At 34.5% G+C, this 22246-nt stretch overlaps 1 protein-coding gene across 1 annotated transcript in view; it reads left to right on the top strand.

Moving 5' to 3' along the window:
* The window catches only part of WDR44 (WD repeat domain 44), a 96993-nt gene that overhangs the window by 54203 nt on the left and 20544 nt on the right, over positions 1 to 22246 (top strand). Inside the window, exons 9-12 of the mRNA XM_079123357.1 lie at positions 2537 to 2643; positions 3363 to 3514; positions 5363 to 5501; positions 7309 to 7373. Coding sequence (XP_078979483.1) covers positions 2537 to 2643; positions 3363 to 3514; positions 5363 to 5501; positions 7309 to 7373 — 463 coding nt within the window. The remainder of the gene's footprint in view (positions 1 to 2536; positions 2644 to 3362; positions 3515 to 5362; positions 5502 to 7308; positions 7374 to 22246) is intronic.

Genomic DNA, 22246 nt, shown 5'->3' with positions numbered 1-22246 from the left:
AAATGAAAATTTCTTAATCTCACCCCCAGAAATAATCAATTTAATAGTTTGGTGTGTTCTCCATAGAAATTTTTTTCTCACAGTATTGAGATTTGTACTGTGCCTAATAGTTTATCAACTTGCTTTTTTAAAAAAAAATCTAATATATTATAAGCATCTCTTTCTATCAATACCAGTAATAAATATATTGCAGTCTTTCTATGAGCCAGACATGGTAGTTAGTTGCTGGGTATACATCAGTTAAGAAAACGATCAGTCTCCATCTTCATAGACCTTCAAGTTAAATGGGAGAGGCAGATGTAAACATGAAATTACACAGACAAATCTCACTAGATATGTACTGATTGTTAGAAAACTGCCGTTTGTGGGTATACTGTGGGAGTATTTAATAGGAAAACTGGTCCTAAAGTCAAGGAAGGTTCTTTTGAGAGAGAATTATTTGATCTGAGCCCTAAAAGGTGAATGAATGGGAATTAGCCAGGGGAAGACTATGCTAGGTTGAAACAATCACAAGTGCAGAGGCTTTGAGGTGACTGGGAACTTGGAACATTTAAAGAACTGAAGTTTGGGCACTGGGCAAGGGGGTATACAACTATAATCCCAGTGGCTCCAGAGGCTGAGGCAGGAGGATCACAAGTTCAAAGCTAGCCTCAGCAACTTAATGAGAGCCTGTCTCAAAATTAAAAAAAAAAAATTAAAAATAAGTGGACTGGGGATGTGGCTCAGTGAACGGTTAAGCATCCCTGGAATCAAAAAAAGAAGAGGAAAAAAAAGGAAGAATTAATGAGTGAATGAATGAATGAACTGATGTTTGCTTCATTGATTTTATTGTATTCCATACAAGCACTTATGTAATCTATTCCTATGTTGATTAAAATTTATTTCTGTATATTATCTATTCTAAACAGTATGACAATGAACATATCTTTTTTTTAAACCAGTAAAATGTAGGTATTTATTATCTTTATTTAAAGTCTTATGTACTATACATAATTGTATATGCTATACTTCTTTTCCCACATTTTTATTGGTACAGTATATAATGGTGGAATTTGTTGTCACATAATTGTACATGTACATAATATAACAATATAGTCTGACCATTATCTTTCCCCAGTATTTCCCCTCTCCCCACCCCCACCTCCCCTGCTCCCTTTCCTCTATTCTACTCATCTCCTTTTGTTTTTCATAAGATTGAACATCTTGTGTGTATGAGTTATCAACTTTTTTATTTAATTTTTGAAATTTTAATGCATTATTATATATAAAAATATGGTTCATTTTGACATATTCATAAATGCATATTGCATAGTTTTTCTGTTTCAATCCCCAGTACTTCCCCTCCCTGTATTCTACTGGACTTCCTTCTATTTACTTTTTTTTTGATACCATGGATTGAATGCAAGGGCACTTAAACACTGAGCCACACCGCCAGCCCTTTTTACTTACTTACTTACTTATTTTGGACAGGTTCTCACTAAGTTGCTTAGGGCCTCACTAAACTGCGAAGGCTGGTTTTGAACTTGAGGTCCTCCTCCCAAGCTGCTGGGATTATAAGTGCACATCACCACACCTGGCTTACTCATTTGTTTTTAATTGATACATTATAGTTGTATATAAAATTGAAATGCATTGTAGTATATTCATATATGAATATAGTATAATTTGGTCAACTTCATTTCCCACTTCTCCCCCTTTCCCCCTCCCTCCTTCCTTCCCCTAGGTTCCTCCTTTCTAATGTACTGATCTCCCCTCTGTTTTTGTAAGATCACTTTTTCCCCTTTTTTCTCTTTAGTTTCTACAAAAAGTTAGCTACTTTAAAAAATAGTATCATTAACATCCTAAGGATCAATGGGTTGGTAAAAATTACCCTTGATTTGTAAATTATTTTTGTTTTAAATATTATGTAATGTGATTTGTTTCTTAACACATGAAATTTGAAACTAATACATACTTGTGTTAACATTGTGTTTGGGAGTACCTACCAGGAAATCTTAGTCTGATTTTATTATATGCACACACCTAGACTGAAAGAGAATGGGCAAAGGACCACCTTAGGCTACTAAAGCATTCTATTTTGTAAGTAAATAACTCCTTACCCTTTCTTTTTGTTGGTAAAATATTTTTTAAGGACTACTCTTTAAAGCCGTATTCTCAAAGTGATTCTCACTGTGTATTCATGGCTTCACTCCAGATTCCAGATTAGATTATCTGGGTATGGGGCACAAGTATCTGGATTTTAAGTACTCCCTTCCCCATCCAACCCCTGCTAATTATTCACCATAGAAACCTGATGCCTTTGAATAATATGATACTATAAATTGGGAGAAATTGCCTGTATTTCCTTGGTAACATACTCACTAGAATATAATTATTTGAAGGAACATAGGAACTCAAATACCTGCTATTTATGTGAATTAAAAATGAAAAATTCATTTCAAAGTAATGTACTTTATCAGTCACAGCTAATGTGTTTATCTGTGAATTGTTAAACTTTAACAATTAGTTAATAAAATATTTTTATATTTTTGTTAAGGACTCAACTAAAGAAGTTCCTTGGAAAATCAGTAAAAAGAGCAAAGCATCTTGCTGAGGAGTATGGTGAACGTGCTATAAATAAAGTTAAAAGTGTAAGAGATGAAGGTAATATAAGACTATTTCAACTGAATATTCAGTAAATTGGTAACTATCTAAATTTAGCCTACAGTTTATAAGAAACACTATTTTATTGAATGTAATAAACCTTTACTGCTAATATCTTAATATTTCAGTAAATCATAAGTTACTATATCACTTAATTTTGTAAATGCAAAGGTAAATTAATTTATGCAATTATTATATCTATATTTGGTGATTATGACAACCTGGACAGGTTGCTTATTCAATAATCAGTTGTAAATTAATTTTGTGAGGCTATTTAGTTCTTACAAATATTTTCAAAATTTGGTACATTTTCTAAATTTGCAAAGATCTTAAGCTTCTGTGCCTTTGCCATTATTGCATTCATTTGTTTTATTTAATAAACACTTACATTGTAATTATTCTGTGCCAATTTTCTGAGCACTTTTATCTGTATTAATCCATTTAATCACATAAAAACGCTATGAGATAAATACCATCATTATTCCCATTTCATAGTTGAGAAAAGTGAGAGGTATAGAAAGGTCACATAGACAATAAACCACAGAATTGAATTGAACTCAGGTAACTTGGCACTAAGATTCCATGTTCTTAACCAATGTTATATAGTAATAGCTAAATATTTCTTCTCTAATGAATTTTCTTGATAAACAGTAGATAGGAAAATATGAAAGTAGATATGTATATTAACTGGTAATGATTTCTGTTGCTTTTCTCTTCAGTGTTTCATACTGATCAAGATGATCCTTCATCAAGTGATGATGAAGGAATGCCATATACAAGACCAGTTAAATTCAAAGCGGCACATGGTTTCAAAGGACCTTATGATTTTGATCAGATCAAAGTGGTGCAAGATCTTAGTGGAGAACATATGGTAACCAACCTTTTCATTTTTCAGGATTGATTACTGTTTTTGTTAAGAGAAACACTTTCACTTTTATAAAACTGATCTCTAGTTATTTATACATATGCGCACACACATACTTTTGCTAGCCTGACTCAAGAAAAGTACATTTATATTACTATGATTTAATGAATAGGTGATGCAGAATCTGTCTCTGAATTATGGGTCAAGAAGTGAAGTATTGAATATGTAAACTCTAAGCTTCTGTCATTAATAAAACCATGCCAAAGTATCAAATATTAAAGCAGTTAAATTAGATTGTGATCTGTCACTATGAAAAATGTTTAAGATATTTTCCAGTATATTTTAAATATTTTTAACAAATATTTCAGACCCAATAAGTATTTTAAAGTGAGACACTCAGCTAAAACAAGGAGGAAAGTAGTAGTTTATATTCTTACATCAGAATTCAAGTACATCAATATAGATGAAAGTACATCGATAGCATTACAGTTATCCTTTGAAAATGTAGGAACACAAAAGGAAGACAGCAATAGAACTCAGATGGATAAGTGATGTTGTGTTCTTTTTTTTTTTTTTTTTTCAGGTGGGGGGATACCGGGGATTGAACTCAGGGACAGTTGATCACTGAGTCACATCCCCATCCCTATTTTGTATTTTTATTTAGAGACATGTTCTCCCCGAGTTGTTTAGCATCTCACTTTCGCTGAGGCTGGCTTTGAACTCGCGATCCTCCTGCCTCAGCCTCCTGAGCCACTGGGATTACAGGTCTGCACAGCCATGCCCGGTGATGCTGTGTTCTTGATCAGGGAATCTATTTAGATTTTAAGTCTAAATGTTGGCTTAAATAGAAGGAAGCAACCATAAACAACAGATGGCAGCCAGATTGGGACTTAAATTTAGGTGCTTATAATCTACACATAAGATTTTTGAGTTGATTAAAGTACCTTCACTAAGGAACCTGATGAATTTTCTTGTACTATTTTTACTTCCTTGTTATTTGTTATTTTAAGTGAAATCCCTTTGTAGTAGACTCCAAATGACAAAGTTTTTATTGCGCATAAACTTTGTAGAAATGAATGTTATTGCAGTAAATGAGCTGTTGCTTCTAACTTGAGTAATTTTTTGGATACATGTAGATGGTGTGTTATAGTATTTGTTGTCATAGGATTTGACTTTTCCAATTTAAGGATTTGTATTGTTACAGAACCTTGTTTCTAGGGAGAAAAGCAGGATGAGACCACACTATTCCTATATTTCTTCCCAAGTACCCAATGCCGTGAGGTTCATAGCCAAGATGGGCTTTATGGGCTTTATTTTTCCTCAGCCCTGGTTAGGGATGCTGTCTGGAAGAGAGAGCTCTCTCTTCCCACTTCATTTTCAGCTAGGCAACTAAGATCCCAAACTAGGACTTGGACTTTCTAATTAAGATATCTGGCTACCTCAGAATGCTTATTTTCATTAATATGTAGACATTGGTTTGGGGTCCTGAACTTGTAAATTATGGCAAACTACAGCTATCATATCCTGCCTTTCCTCTTCAGTGTCTCCCTTTGGGGTATTATAACACCACTGGATTTTTGACCATAAAGGTCCTTAATAATGTGAGCAATTTTTTAATATTTTCAGTTTAAGATGGACATAACACCTTTATTTTATTCATTTATTTTTATGTGGTGCCGAGAATTGCACCCAGTGCCTCACACATGCTAGGCAAGCTCTCCACCACTGAGCTACATCCCCAGCCCATGAACATTATCTTAATATGTATAATTTGGCATAATTTTAAACTTTGACTTAAAGTTGCCTGTCTAAACTTTAAAAATAACAACTTTGAACCTTCTTTTATTTTCATAGGGAGCTGTTTGGACTATGAAATTTTCTCACTGTGGCCGGTTACTTGCCTCAGCTGGACAAGACAATGTAGTGAGAATATGGGCTTTAAAAAATGCTTTTGATTATTTCAACAATATGCGAATGAAATATAATACTGAAGGTATTTTTCATTTATTTAAAAATCTACAGAAATATGGAATTTTCGCATTTTAGCTACAGTACAGGTTGAGCATCCCTAATCCAAAACTCCAAAATTCAGAATGCTCTGTATACTTATCGAACACTGGCATCATGCTCAACAAATTTTTAATTTTAGAGCATTTCAGGTTTCAGATTTTTAGATTGGGGATGCTAAACTGATAAAGTGTATGTGAATATTCCAAAATTGGAAAAACTCCAGAATCTGATTAAGGGCTATTCAACTTATAATGCCCTCCTTAGCTGTCTGTCATTTGGTCACTTAAAAATAAAACAATTCAGTAGCTAAACTCAAATGAAAGTAACTATCACAAAGCTTTTTTGATTTATCCCTTTTCAAGCATAGTACATAGTTAATTTCATCAACCATTGAGAACAAAGTTATTTGGTTTCACCTGGCAACCTTCAGTTCTATCCTAGATTAAAAGGAAAGATCTCATTAAACTAGCAAAGAGTGAATGTAATATGTACACCTAAAATGTAAAGAATGATTAAGGAAATAAACCATGAAAAGTAAGTCCAAATTGTCAGAATATCAAGGAGTATGTGAAAAAAATATTGAGTGGAAAAAGAGAGCCCTCAGAATACAATGTATATGAATACCTATGTTTATAAATAGATATTCACCTATGTAAAAATGTTTGCCTTGTAAGTTATCAGCAAATGTAAAATTGATGTAAATAGGGGTTTTTTTCATTTGTGGGATTCTTTTCTTATAATTACTTAACAGCATAATAAATATTCTCCATAAACCTCCCCCTCCCAGTCATCCAAGGCTGAAAACAAGAAGTTAAGAATAGGGAAAGGGGCCTGGGGATATAGCTTGGTGCATAGAGTGCTTGCCTGTCAAGCACAAGTCCCTGGGTTCAATCCCCAGCACCAAAAAAAAAAAAAAAAAAAAAAAAGAATAGGGAAAGAGGAATAGAGGTGGCCATCGGTGAGAATATAGAGTACATTAAAGCACCAATTTGAGGAACAGAAGTCTAGAGAGATTCACTGAACTGGCAAACTAGGACTCATGATTTTTAGAAAACCCTATAAATTTACTTGTATTATGTTGTAATATATAATTGAAAGCGATGATGAGTTTGACAAGAAATTAAACTGTTTTTATAGTATAATGAGGGTTTTTTTTAGCCTTAGCTGTTTATCATTTCTTTAATTGCCCTTCCTAGAGCAAAAAGACTATTTCAGGAGTACTTAAGACCTAGCTATAGTCTTGACTTGCCCCTTTCTTGTTCCTCCTGCTATTTGTTATAATTAATAAGAATGTATTCACTATGAATACTGAGTATTTAACAATATTTATTTACTAATATAAGGAATAGTTAAGCCAGTTTATAAAAATTTTATTAAAAATGATAAGTTGGGCATGGTGGCACATACCTGTAATGCGGGCGGATTGCAAATTCCAGGCCAGCCTCAGCAAATTAGATCCCATCTGAAAATAAAAAGGGCTGGGGATGTACCTCAGTAGTAAAGTGCCCCTGGGTTCAATTCCCACTACCAAAAAGAAAATATTATACACACACACACACACACACACACACACACACACACACACACACCCTCCACACACACACAAACACATACATATATATTTTGATTTTGGTGCTTATAGGGTAATACTTAACTTGTTTAAAAGTATATTTTTCCAGAATATTATATCCTGTGATTATTAGGCATTATTGTTATTATTTATGATTATTTTTTGTTTGGGTGGGTATGTGTACATATATGCCTTTTTACAATTATTATGCTGTTTTTAGGACGTGTGTCCCCGTCACCTTCTCAGGAAAGTCTAAATTCATCAAAATCTGATACAGATACAGGGGTATGTTCATTGTTTTATGGTTACTATTGTGAAATTCTATGATTTGTCTGCCATAAATTACCTTTTGTTAATCAAAAATTATAGTTGTTTGAAGGCACTTAATTAAAAGTATGATATAGCATTTACAGCAAGATTTTCTCATTCTTGAGGATAGTCTAAAAAATCTGTTGCTTATGTAAATACATTCATACCCTATCCATTAGTAAGTGTCCTTAATTCTTAATTGTTTGAGAACAGTTGTTCCAGTTGGGAAATTTTTGTATTTTCATATCTTCCTTCTCTTTTTTTTTAATTTTGAACCAGCTTTATTTTATTATTTTTCCACATTTTTAATTGGTACATTAGAGTTGTACATAATGACAGAATTTATGGTTACATATTCATACATGCATACACTATAACAATATAATTTGGTTAATATCATTCCCCAGCACTTCCCCTTTTCCTCCCCATCTCCCACCCTCTGTTTCCTTTCCTCTACTCGTCTCCCTTTGATTTTCATGATATCTTCCCCCACCTTTCTTTTCCTTTTTCCTCTCTAGGTTCTACATATGAAATAAAATATATGACTCTTGACATTCTGAGTTTGGCTTATTTTGCTTAATGGTCTCTAGTTCCATTCATTTTCCTCCAAATGACCCAAGTCAATTTTTCTTTATGAGTGAATAAAACTCCATTTTGTGTAGATACCACATTTTCTTTATCCCTTCATCTGTTCGTGGACACCTAGACTTGTTCCATAGATTGGTTTTTGTGAATTGTGCTGCTAAAAACATGGGTATGCATGTATCACTGTAATATGATGACTTTAATTCTTCATGGATACCAAGAAATGGTGTAGGTGGGTCATATGGTGGTTCCATGCCTAGTCTTTTGAGCAAACTCCATTTAGATTTCCATAGTGGTTAGAGTAATTATGTAGGCACTCATACCTATAAACTTCCCTTTTAGAACTGCCTTCCCAGTGTCCCAGAGGTTTTAGTATATTGTATCACTATTCTCATTTGATTCTAGGAAATTTTTAAATTTCTCCCTTGATTTCTTCTGTCACCCATTCATCCTTCAGAAATGTATTCTTCAGGGGCTGGGGGGATAGCTCAGCTGGTAGAGTGCTTGCCTCGCAAGCACAAGGCCCTGAGTTCGATCCCCAGTACCGCAAAAAAAAAAAAAATGTATTCTTCAATCTCCATGTGTTTGTATAGTTTCTTTAGTATTTTATTGTGTTGATTTCAAATTTCATTCTATTATGACCCAATAAGATACAAGGAATTATATCAGTCTTTTTTTATTTGCTAGGAGTTGCTTTGCAGCCTAAAATATAATCTTTTTTGGAGAAGATTCCATGAGCCACAGAGAAGAAAGTGTGTTCAGCTGTTGTCAAATGAAATAGTGTATAGATATCTGTTAAGTCCATTTGATTTATAGTAATTTTCAGGTCCAAATAGTATTTTATGGCTGGGTGACCTATCTAATGGTGAGAGAAGTGTGTTGAAATCACCTAGTATTATTTTACTGTTGTCTTTCTGAGGTTTAAATTTGAGTAGTGTCTCCTTTATGTAAATTAGTTATATACACATTTAGGAATAAATATTATTATTATTATTATATCTTCTTTTTGAATTATTTGCTTTACCAGTATGAAGTGAACTTCTTTGTCTCTTCTGATTAATTTTGGTTTGAAAACTACTTTGTCAAATGTGAGAGTAACTACTCCTTGTTTTCAGGCTCCATTCGCATGGTATATCAATTTCTGTCCTTCGATTTTCAGCCTATGGCTATCTTTGCCTGTAAGGTGCATCTTTTGCAAACAACTTGTAGTTGGGTCTTGCTTTTTAATTCATTCTGCAAGCTTATGCCTTTTAATTGGAGAGTTGATTCCATTTACATTCAGTGTTATTACAGAGAGATGTTTATTAATTCCTACTATTTTGATTTATTTATAGTGTTTAATTTGGCCCTGTTTCTCATTTGCCTAGCTACTTTTCAAATGAGATTTGTTCTTTTGTGATCTCTAAAGTTTTGTTTTTATTTCTGTGTGGAGTATTTCTTTAAGTTAGTTCTTTAGTGATGGTATAGCAGTCGTGAATTCTTTTAGTGTCTACTTATCGTGGAAGGTTTTTATTTTTTTCAATTTTTTTTTGTTCTTTTTTTTTTTTTTTTTTTTTTTGGGTGCTGGGGATCGAACTCAGGGCCTTGTGCTTACAAGGCAAGCACTCTACCGACTGAGCTATCTCCCCAGCCCCCTATTTTTTCAATTTTGAAGGATAGCTTTGCTGGATATAGCAGACTTGGCTGACAGTTTCTTTTTTTCAGAACATAGAAGACATCATTATAAGGCCTCCTGGCTTTTAGAGTTTATGCTGGGAAATTGGAAATTCTTGTGATTAGCTTGCCTCTAAATGTGATCTGACATTTTTATCTTGAGGCTTTTAAAATTCTATCCTTGTTCTGTATTTGAGGCATTTTAATTATAACATTTTGTAGAGAGGTTCTTTTTGATCTTGTCTATTTGGAGTTCTAAGTGGCTCCTGTATCTGGATATCCATCTCATTCTCAAGGTTTAGAAAATTTTCTCTTATTATTCCCTGAAGAGTTAATCCAGTCCATTAGCCTACATCTCTCAACCATCCTCAATTCCAATGATTCTTAAATTTGGTCTCTTTATGTTGTCCCAAAGTTCTTGTATAATGGTTACTTATTTTCTTTTCTTTAATGCTCTCTGAGTGTCCAAGGCTGGTGACTTTGTCTTCCGACTCTGAGATCCTGTCTTCAGCATGGCCTACTCTATTAGAGATACTTTTAACTGAACATTTGATTTACTGTGACTTTCATTTCCAATATTTCTGTTTTATTCTTTTTCAATATCTCTATCTTATTGAATTTCTCATTCATATCCTATATTGACTTCCTTAATTCATTCAGTTGTCTTCCTGTGTTCTCTTGGAATTCTTTGATCATCTTTATAATCATTCTTTTGAATTCTTTACCTGATATTTCATCCACTTCAGTATCTTTGGGGGTCAGTTGCTGGTGAATAATGAACTTTTAAGTGTCAGATTACATTTTTTTCATATTTCTTGTATTCTTATGTTGGATTTAATACATCTGTTAGGAGGCATTTCTCTTCCACTCATATGGTTCTTTTTAGAGTATACTCTTCACTTGTCAAAGTGTTCTAGAGTGATCTAGGTTGAGACCCCCTTGTAAGCCTGGTATCCACAGCCTTTGTGTTAATTTTGTTTTTGCTGTAGCAATGTATGTCCATGAGTGAGACTTGAGGGCCCACCCCTAGCCATTTCTACTTGGGCCTGGTTGTTAGTCTGGGTTTTTGTCTCTTCTCTTCTTTGTATTAAAGTATAGCTGAAGTTTGAGTGTTGTTAATTTGTGGAACAAGTTGCACTATCTTTTGGTTGAGTTTAGTTCAGCAACAGAGTCTCTACCTTGAGAACTTGTAGTGTCCCAGTAAGTTTCCAGTACCTAACAGAATATGGAGAGACAAACAATAGTAACAACCAATGCAAGCAGTATACAGCATTAAAATAAATACCTGGTTCCTACTATGACATCTATAAGGTTAATTACCACAAAACCCAGAAATGATGGGGTCAGCAATTGTCAACAGCAAAAACAGTAAATGACCATAAACTAGAACTGGCATCAAAGCAAACAGTAGATGTCAACTATGTCATCCATAACAGTAGCATGAATGGTGGGGGCTGGAGTTTCAGAAACCAATTAGTACTAAAATATGGTCAAAATTACAGTTAATTAAGGGAAAAGAATATGTCCTAGGAAGGTGGAAAGATGTTTACAATTTTAAAAAGTGAACAAAGAATGGAAAAGAGATGTAGCAGATGATGGTTATAAGGAAGGAGAAGAAAAAAAATCTGAAAAACAACATAAAAGTAGAAAGAGAGGAGAATTTGACTATTAGGAGGAGAAGATAAGAAAGAGAAAATAATAAAATAAAACCAAAACATACAAAAACACTAACCCTCAAAATGCAAGGCAAGGAAAACTACACTTTAAAAAATGAGACAAATATGTATGTATGTATATATACATATCTCATGAACCAGTCAACACATCAAGAATTTAAAAGGAAATAAAAGAGGGCTGGGGAGATAGCTCAGCTGGTAGAGTGCTTGCCTTGCAAACATAAGGCCCTGAGTTCGATCCCCAGTACTGCAAAAAAAAAAAAAAGGAAAGAAAACAAAACTGTTCTTTTTAAAATATTTTTTGTTGTTGTAGATGGACATGATACCTTTATTTTATTTATTTTTATGTGGTGCTGAGGACCAAACCCAATGCCTCACACATGCTTGGCAAGTGTTCTACCACTGAGCCACAGCTACAACACAAGAAAAATATTCTTAATAAAAAATGAAGGAATCATCTCCACTGATGTGGTCAAGGTAATCCACAAGAATGGATGGTCAGTCTCTATGTCCAACTGTCTTTCTTTCCATTTCTTCTTAGGCAGTGTACTGGGAGAGAGGAAGAGCTGAGGGTTATGAACCCCTTCCTCTTTTTGTGTTGCTCCCCAAGCTGGAGTGTCCTAAGACTGAAGCTGGTTGAAATAAATCTCAGCTTCCCTTCTCACCAGTATAAGGTAGTATGGAATGGGAAGTACTATCAGTTGGAGTTTTGTCTGCACAGACTGTATGGATGCAGTCTCAGGAAGGGGCTACTGCAGTTTTCTGTGAATGGTGGTTCTTTGGCTGGAGCTTAGGTCTAATTAAGCCTTATGGGTTTTGTTGGGTGGCGCCTAATCTGGAGAGATTAGATCAACACATTGCTAGGGCCTGGTGGTTGCCAATCTCTGTCAGGAGTCTGTATCTCAGGAGCCTCCCAAGAAGGTTACTTATGGAGCAGGGGAGCCAATCCTCCACACACTCTGCTGCCCACAGCATTCACACCCACCTGTTTTGATTCTCTACTCACTTCAGCTGGTCATGTGAGCTGCCCAATCCAAAGGAAAAGCAAGTCAGGCTCCCCTTTGCTTTTCTGAATTGAATCCTCTGGGCACATTCTTCTCTGTGCCTGTTTCATTCCCATTCTTCTAGATGCACCCTCAACCACATGGTAGGCACTTGCTGGGACAATGTGCAGTGTTTGCTGTGATCTCCTGGCTCCACGGCAGTGTTTGCTATGAATTCCTCGCTCCACAGCAGTAGCTGCATTGTGGCTGCCTCAGTATGGCTCCGCCTCAGCGCTCCATGATCAGTTGGGAAACATGGGCAGTTTTCAAACACCAGTTCACAGTACAACCTCTGGATCATCTAAGTTCAGGTTGCCTTGTTCTTTTCCTTTTTTTTTTTTTGGTACTGGGGATTGAACTCAGGGTACTTGATCACTGAGCCACATCCCCAGCCCTATTTTGTGATTTATTTAGAGACAGGGTCTCACTGAGTTGCTTAGGGCCTCGCTAAGTTGCTGAGGCTGGCTTTGAACTCACAATCCTCCTGCCTCAGCCTCCTGAGCTGCTGGAATTACAGGCGTGCACCATCATACCTGGCCAGGCTTTGCTGATCTCAGGTTTTTTCATTCAATCTGTCCATTGTGCTTCTCTGTATTATCCCTCCCCTCTGGTGATCCAGCAACCTGAATGGCTTGGCTCTAATGTACTCTTCCTTCTTTGTTTAATATACCCAAATTCTGAGTCTCTAAGATACTCTGAATATCCATTATGGAATTTTAGTGAAATTCCTCTTTCACCCAACTTGCTGAGAAACTGCTTGAATCCCTAGCCACAGAACAAGTAGGAATGTAGTCGTCTTCTATTCCACCATCTTGAATCTTCCTTTCTATTTCTTACTATCCATGAGAAGACCTAGAAAATAAAAGGAGTAGATTTCAAAAAATGAAAAGAAATGAGTTTCTTCATTAGAGTTGACAAATGAAAAATTTTAATGTTTAAAGATTGGTATTCAAGGTACCAAACTACTAATGTAAACTTAGATTTAAAAAAATCTCCTTCCCTCAAATTCATGTTAGATATATTTTTTTAACAACATAAAAAAATTTATTGTTCCTTTCAAGCTGCTTATCTGAGAAACTTATACATTTCTGACAATGCTACAGTCATTTGAAATATTTTTCAGTGATTGGCCCACATTTCTTTGTTTACTTAACAACTTTTACAAAATTGAACACAGATAAATATCTAAAATTAATCGAAACATAAAAATTACATTCAGAAAAATCAAATTTCTGTAACAAAACATCTGTTTTTATATGCTTGTGTAGAGAAGAAGAAATTCTGATTAAAGATGAGAACTAGAGGACTGGGGCTATAGCTCAGAGGTAGAGCGCTTGCCTAGCATGTGTAAGGCACTGGGTTTGATCCTCAGCACCACATAAAAATAAATAATAGAAAAAAGGGATTGTGTCCATCTACAACTAAAAAATTTTTTAAATGAGAACTAGAATTAATTAGTAATTTTTTTATTGTAAACAAATGGGATACATGTTGTTTCTCTGTACATGGCGTAAAGGCATACCATTTGTGTAATCATAAATTTATATAGGGTAATGTTGTTTGATTCATTCTGTTATTTTTTCCCTTCCCCCCACCCCAGATATATTTAAAATAATAATAATGAGGGGCTGGGGAGATAGCTCAGTCGGTAGAGTGCTTGCCTTGTAAGCACAAGGCCCTGGGTTCGATCCCCAGCACCAAAAATAATAATAATAATAATAATAATGAATGCCATTTTATGGTTTATATTTTTCTGAGGGCTCTGTTTTACCTCCAGAATAAGGTCTGTCCTAACATTGCCTCATCTTGCCTTTTGAACTCACTTCTAATTCCCTAGTACCTGTGCAGCCTACTTACCATGCTGAATATAGGCCTGTATCCTAAATACTGTTTTATGGTTTTTGTATATACTGTTTGCTTCACCTGGATTGTCTTCTCTGCCTGCTTTCTTCACAGTGCAAAGCTGTATTCATCCTTCAAGATTCAGCTCAAGGGCTAGAGTTGTGGTTCAGTGGCTTGCCTAGCACATGTGAGGCACTGGGCTCAATTTTCAGCACCACATATAAATTTAGATAAAGGTCCATTGAAAATTTTTTTAAAAATCTTTAAAAATATTCAGCTTAAATATCTTACTTTCTCTTAGTATTTTTTCCAATTCAGCATGTAAAATTGTTCCTTATCTTTGTTCTGATAGTATAAATGTACTTTTTTATTGATACTGCTTATATATCTTGTCAATTTGTCTCCCTGGATAGGCTGGTGGCTAATTTGAGCCCCAGAGCTGTACTTCACAGATTTTCGTATCCTTGAAATTGAACTCCATGCTCACTGAGATAGGACTGCCAGTGTTGAATTTCAGCCTCTGTGCCTTTATTTCCATTCTTGTCCCTATCTAGGTGCCTTCGATCTTCATTCTTTCAGTTCAAACCTTGCCTAATTTTTGTGGCCTACTTCCTCCATAAAGCCTTCACTGACTAATGTAACGGTAGAAATTTTAACTGGTTTGCTTTAGAGAAAGGAGTTTGCCCTTAATAGTTTAATTTATCTTTAAATTTGTAAGCATTGATTACTATTAAAAAGAGGGGCTATGTGTACCACCTTGTTTACGCTTATTTCAACAATCTTACCTAGAGATTCTTAACTATTTCTACTCCTGCCCCCCCAACCAAAGTAACTACAATCTTTACTGAATGGAAGGCCTTTTAAAATGAGGACTGTCATGTATTTTGACATAAAAATTTGGGATCCTTCCTGGAATACTGTTTTGTTTTGTTTTGTTTCCTGGAATAGTTGAATAACTTTTATCTTACGTTTCAAGAAAAGGATCATTTAGAATTTCTACATTCTGTTTGGGAACAGTTTAAAAAGATCTCTACTTCATGTGCCATTAGAGTTTGGTATTTGGAATTATCTTTTAACTTAGCACTAGGTGCAGTGAAGCATGGTGAGCACAATGGAGTTTATTTTCCTGAAGTATGTGAGATTTTTTTTCCCCCATATGATAGTGACGTCTCCTTTGAAGTACAAAGTGACTCTCTCCTTTTTTTTTGTTTTGTTTTTTTTTTTTTTTTTTTTTGTTTTTTTTGGCTACCAAGGATTGAACTCAGGGTCACCACTTATGCACTGAGCCACATCCCCAGCCCTATTTTGTATTTTATGTAGAGACAGGCTTTGCACCTCATTTTTGCTGAGACTGGCTTTGAACTCACAATCCTCCTGCCTCAACCTCCTGAGCTGCTGGGATTACAGGCATGTGCCACCACACCTGACACAAACTCACTCCTTTATTTTCTCATTATCTGTATAAAATAGAATATATAAACGTACCTGTTGTACAGTTGAGCAGACAGTGATATATCCACGATCACTCACCACTTATTTGTAGTGCCAAGCCTAGAATTCTGGCTATTATTCTATTTCTGTTGATTTTTTAAAGTAGTTCAGTAAATGTGAAAAAGAAAGAGATGCATGCTTAGTTCTCTCTGTTATGCTGTGGACTAATAAATTGAAGATTTTTATAGTTGGCTGCAGCTTAGACTTTTACCTCATGGTTTCTAATAATTAGGCCAGATTGCAAATATGAATATTTTGTATAAAATTTTCTTCTGAACAGTGAAAGTTTTAAGTATGCTTTTTACCTAGAAATTAATGCTTTATTGGGTAAATTTGTGTTTAGTGTGCTTATGTAGTAAAATATCAATATGAGTATTAATAGCATTTAACAGCTACTTAAAATTTGGGGGAATAGGTTGTTAGAATCTGGAACTTGAGTGAAGGGATTTATCTGTAAGGGTATGAGAGATAATTTCTGTGAAATGTAGGTGTGCAGCATTTCATAAAACAATGCCTTGGTACTATGAAAAATTCCCATTTTACAGCATTGCACAGTGGCACATACCTATAATTCCAGTAGCTCAGGAGGCTGAGGCAGGAGGCCTTGACGATTTAGCCAGACCTGTCTCAAAATTTAAAAAAAAAATAAAAGGGCTAATACTCAGTAGTACACCTGTATCCCCGATACCATTAATTAAGAACTCTGATTTACAGATAAAGTACTCTTAAGAGGGCTAGGGGTAATAGGAAAGACAGTAGGATAAATTGAACATAACTTTCCTGTGTTCAATATGAATATACAACCAGTGTAACCTAACATCATGTACAACCACAAGAATGGGAAGTTATACTCCATGTATATATGACATGTCAAAATACACTTTACTGTCTTGTATATCTAAAATAATAATTTTTAAAAAGGGCTAGGGGTGCAGCTCAATGGTTGAGCTCTTGCCTAGCATTTGCAGGGGCCTGGCTTCATTCCCCAGTAATGCATACTGCAAAAAAAAAAAAAAAAAAAAAAAAAAAAACAGAGGCAGGAGGAAGCTTAGAAATACTGAGTAACTCACTAGTTTCTCACAGTGAGTAGATATATTAGTGTCAGAATTAGAACACAACTCTATCCTGTCACTAGAACTTATGCTGTTAACCATTATGTTTCACTAGTTGATATCTTGAGATCTGGAACTTGGTTTTCATTGAATTCAAAAATATTGATTGAGTACCTACTGTGTATTAGTCGCTGTTCTGGGAATCAGAGATATAAATGAACAACGGAGACAAATCTATTATTATAAAGCCTACATTTTTGTGAAAGAAGATAAAATATGTACATTTTGTAACATTACAAGACAGTTTTTAAAACCACTTTATCTAGTTACAATTGACATTCAAAGATCAGTACACATTTAATACACAATTCGATGAGTTCAGAGATAAGTGTACAACCATGAAACCATCACCACAACCTATGCCATTAACCTATACATTGATTGCAAAAGTTTTCCCCTGCCCTCTTATTTACTATTTTTTGTTTTAAGAGAACTTAAAATCATTTAAGATCAACACTCCATATTTTTATGTTTTTATTAGTGCATTATAGTTATACATAATATCAGGGTTCTTTTAGAAATAATCGTATATGCATGGAATATAATTTGCTCCATTTCAATTCCCAGTACTTCCTCTTTCCCTCCCCTCCTCCTTCCCCCTGCTCTTCTTCCTCTCATCCATTGAACTTCCTTCTGTTTATTTATAGTTTTTTAATTGATGCTTTACAGACATACATAAAGTTGAAATTCACTGTGTTATATTCATATATGTGCATAGCATAATTTGGTTAGTTTCATTCCACAGTTCCTCTTTTCCTGTCCCTCCTCCCTCCCTCTTTATCTCCTTCCTTTACTGAACTGATCTCTCTCCTATTTTCATGGGATTTCTACCCCCCCACACACCCTTTTCCCCTTATTTTACTCTAGCTTCCACATATCAGAGAAAACATTCAACCCTTGACTTTCTGGGACTGACTTATGTCACTTAGTACCATGTTCTCCATTTCCATCCTTTTATCAGCAAATGCCATATTTCATTCATTTTTATGGCTGAGTAAAACTCCATTTTGTAAATATATCACATTTTCTTTATCCATTCATCTATTGTCATACACCTGGGCTATTTCCATAACTCGACTATTGTGAATAAATGTTGATATGACTGTATCACTATACTATGCTGATTTTAGATCTTTTGGATATATACTGAGGAGTATAATAGCTGGATTATGTGATGGTTCCTTTCCTAGTCTTTTGAAGAATCTCCATACTGCTTTCTAAAGTGGTTTTACTGGGGCAGGTGAGATGGCTCAGTTGGTTGAGTGTTTGCCTTGCAAGCACAAGGCCCTGGGTTCAATCCCTAGCACCAATAAATTAAGTAAGTAAGTAAGTGGTTTTACTAATTTGTGGTCCCACCAACAATGTATGAACATTCAATAAATTTTTAAGTATACAGTTCAGTATTAACTATAAGTCATTATGCTATACAGTAGATCTCTGGGACTTATTATTTTGTATAACTGAAACTTTGTACTTTGGGACTAATATTGTCCTGTTTCCTCCTCCCTGAGCTATTGGCAACCACCATTCTACTCTCTGCTTCTGTATCATGCAGTATTTGTTCTTCTGTATTTAGCTTATTTCACTTAGCATAAAGAAATGACAGCATTTTCTTTATGAAGACTGAAAAATAATCTATCATATGTATATGCAACATTTTTTAATCTATTCATCCATTGATGGACATTTTGGTTACTTGTATGATCTGACTATTGTGAGTAATGCTTCAATGAATATGAGAGTACAGATCTCTCTTTGAAATCTTGGCTTTAATTCCTTTGGATATGTATCAGGAAGTGGGATTACTAGTTCAATTGTTAGTTGTTTTTAATTTATGAGGAATTTTCATACTGCTCTTCATAGTAGCACCAATTTACACCAATAGTACACAAGAGTTACCTTTTCTCCATATTCATACCAACACCTATTTTTTATAATAGCATTCTAACAGGTGTTGGGAAATATATCATTATACAGTTAATGACTGGTGATGTTGAGTGCTTTTTTATCTATTGACCATTTGTATACCTTCTTTGGAAAAATGTCTGTTCAGTTCCTTTGCCCATTTTTAATTGTTTTACTTTTTTAATTTTGTGGTATTAGGGATTGAACCCATGGGTGCTCTACTGCTGAATTGCAGTACTGAATTTGCAGACATTTTGTTTGTTTTTTATATTTAGACAGGTTCTCACTAAGTTGCACAGGCTGTCCTCTTAACTTGCAATCCTCTTGCTTCAGCCTCCTGAGTTGCTAGGATTACAAGCATGCAACACACACCCCTTTTTAATTGGGTTATTTGATTGGGGTTTGGTTTAGTTTTTGCTTTTATTTGTAGGAGTTCCTTATATATTTTGGATGTTAACCTTTATCAGATTGGTTTGTAAATATTTCCTCCCATTCCATAGCTGTATTTTCGTTTGGTTGGTTGTTTACATTTTGTGCAGAAAACTCTTTAGTTTGATGTGCAGTAGTCATCCCTTATCCATGGGGAATACATTCCATGACCCCCAGTGAGTGCCTGAAACCATGGATATTGCAAGTATATATGCCATGGTTTTTTGTGTGTGTACAGACCTACGATAAAGTTTAATTTATAAATTAGGTACAGGCCAAGCATTTTGGCGCACATTTATAATACCAGCAATTCAGGAAGCAGAGGCAGGAGGATGGCAAGTTCAAGCCCAGCCTCAGCAACTTAGCCCCTGTCTCAAAATTAAAAAAAAAAAAAAAAAAAAAAAAGAGCTAAGGATATAGCTCAGTGGTACAGCATCCCTGGGTTAAACCGCCAGTACAATCAATCACTAAGTCAGTAAGATTAACAATAATAATAATAAAATAGAACAGTTACATCAATATACCATAATAAAGCTTATTTAAATATGGTATTTCTCTCTCGAAAGAGTTAAAACAAAACCTTTTGAACCACAGTTGACTGCTGGTAACTGAAACTGCTAAAAGCAAAACTAAGAATAAGGGAGCTACTAGTGTAGCTCTACTATTTTTACTTTTTTTTTTGTATGTGCTTTTGGTGTCATATCCAAGAAATCATTGCCAAGCCCAGTGTCAAGAAGCATTTTGCTTGTTTTTTCTAGACCTTACATTTAAGTATTTCATCCATTTTGAGTTGATTTTTGTGAATGGTGTAAAATAAGGATCCAAGGTCATTCTTTTGCATGTGGATATAAGAAGGTAATACGTTTCATGTAGAAAAGATAAAACAACTAAAGTAGGGTGGTATGGGGCAAATAAGGTGGGCAAGCAAAGCTTCACCAAGAGTTTGTCATTTGAGCAAAATCTTAAAGAGGTGAGGAAATGATCATATAACTATCTGAAAGAGGAGACCATTCCAGGTAAAGGAAGCACAAGTGAAACTGCTATAAAGTAGGAGTTCTGGTGTGTTCAACAAACAGTGGCATGACCTGGGTAACTGGAGCCAGTGAGCAAGAGGAAGAGAAGCAGCAAATGAAGTCACAGAGGTGTGAATTGGGATAGGGATGAGAACATGTAGGCCATTACAAGGGCTTGGCTTTTGCTCTGAGAAAGGTGAGAGCCAATGGAGGGTTTTTGAAAACAGAATGACATAATCTGACATTTTAAAAGGATCATTCTAGCTTCTGTACTGAGAATAGACCATAAAAGTAAGAAATGTCTTATTCATTTTGGTATCCCAAATAATCAACACAGTATGTGGTATACACTGCTTATATTAAAAGTCTAATAAGTATCAAAAGCTTTATAATTTTTCAAAACAGTCCAACTTTAGACCACTTAGTCTCACTACCATGTGGCAGAATAGTCCAACTTTAAAATGACATTTTTAGATAATCAAGAGATAGGTTGAACATCCCTAATCTGAAAATCTAAAACTGAACTGTTCTAAAATCCAAAACATTTTTAAGGCACAAACATTATACCACAAGTGGAAAATTCCATGTCATTAAACATGAAATGTGTATTTCATGCACAAAATTATTAAAAATATTGAGGGGCTGGGGGTTGTAGCTTAGAGATAGAGCAAATGCTAACCATGCACAAGGCCCTGGGTTCAATAACCCGCACCTACCAAAAGTGTTATTTATGGGGGGGTGGTAAAAATTTCCTTCAGACTATAATAAGACCTGTGTGCAACACAAATGAATTTTATGTTTAGATTTGGTTTCCATCCCCAAGATATTCTCATATATGTACAAATTTTTTTAACTTTATATTTTTAAAAAATTTATTTCTAGTCCCAAGCATTTCTGATAAGGGATATTCAACCTATACTTGAATATGGATTAGGTACTAGATGATGTAACTGGTATTTTTAGTTGTGATAATGACATGGTAGTTATATTTAAAAGAGAGCATATCAGTTGAAGATATACATAGAAGTATTTACTAATAAAATAATTAGTGTCTAGATGTTGCTTTAAATGCTCCACCAAAAATGGATAAAAATGAAAGGATTGGTGGTTCAAGATTGCTGAAATGTTAATTACTAAAGCAGGTGATGGATGATTGGGGTTGATTATATTATTATATGGGGCTTATTCATTTGCTTGGCACAATGAATAAGCTTTTTTTATATTCATTCTTATTTTTGTATATATTGGATATGTCTATAATAAAGCTTTATATATATTTTTTATTATCTCAATCTCCCTCCCTCCTTCATTTGTCGAATATTATATGTATACACATACCTAGAAAAATTGTATATTTTACTTTAAATTTCTACCTTTAATAATTTATCATGAGGAAATAATTTGATATGGCCAAAGATATAAGTAAAAATACATTCATCTAGGTGTTCTAATAATAGCTAACATTTGAAAAAGCTAAATTTCTAATGATTTAAACATAAACTATAATATAATCCATACGGTAGAATACTGTGCAGCCCCTAAATTGTTTTCAAAGGCTATGTAATAGCATTAAAAATCTTCACAATAAATAAAGTAGAAAATGCAGAATGGAAAATTATATACAATATTACCCTAATTTTGACTAAAAAGGTAAGATTTAAGGAAATATGCTGAATTATTAATAATATTATCTCTAGTTAATAGAATTTTAGTTCATTTTAATTTGATTTGTCTCTTAAAATTTATTTAATAAACTTATCTACTTTTATTAAGACAAACAGAAGATACTTTTATAAAAAGTCTCAACTTCGAACTTTTTTTTTTTAATATTTTTTAAGATGTTGATAGACCTTTATTTCATTCATTATTTGTATGTGGTGCTGAGAATCGAACCCAGTGCCTCACACATGCTAGTCAAGCACTCTGCCACTGAGCCACAACTCCAGCCCTCAACTTTGAACTTTTTGACCCAGTATTACTCCCTAAAGAAATAGTCAAAGTGGGATAAACATTCATGTCCTAGCACACTCATTGAATTGCTGCTTATATTAAAAGAATTAGAAATGTCTAGTTGATCAGCAAATAGAGAATGATTAAATT

This window comes from Sciurus vulgaris (genome assembly GCF_902686455.1).
Source record: "Sciurus vulgaris genome assembly, chromosome: X".
Classification (NCBI taxonomy): Eukaryota; Metazoa; Chordata; class Mammalia; order Rodentia; family Sciuridae; genus Sciurus; species Sciurus vulgaris.
This window is presented reverse-complemented; position numbering and strand designations above follow the sequence as displayed.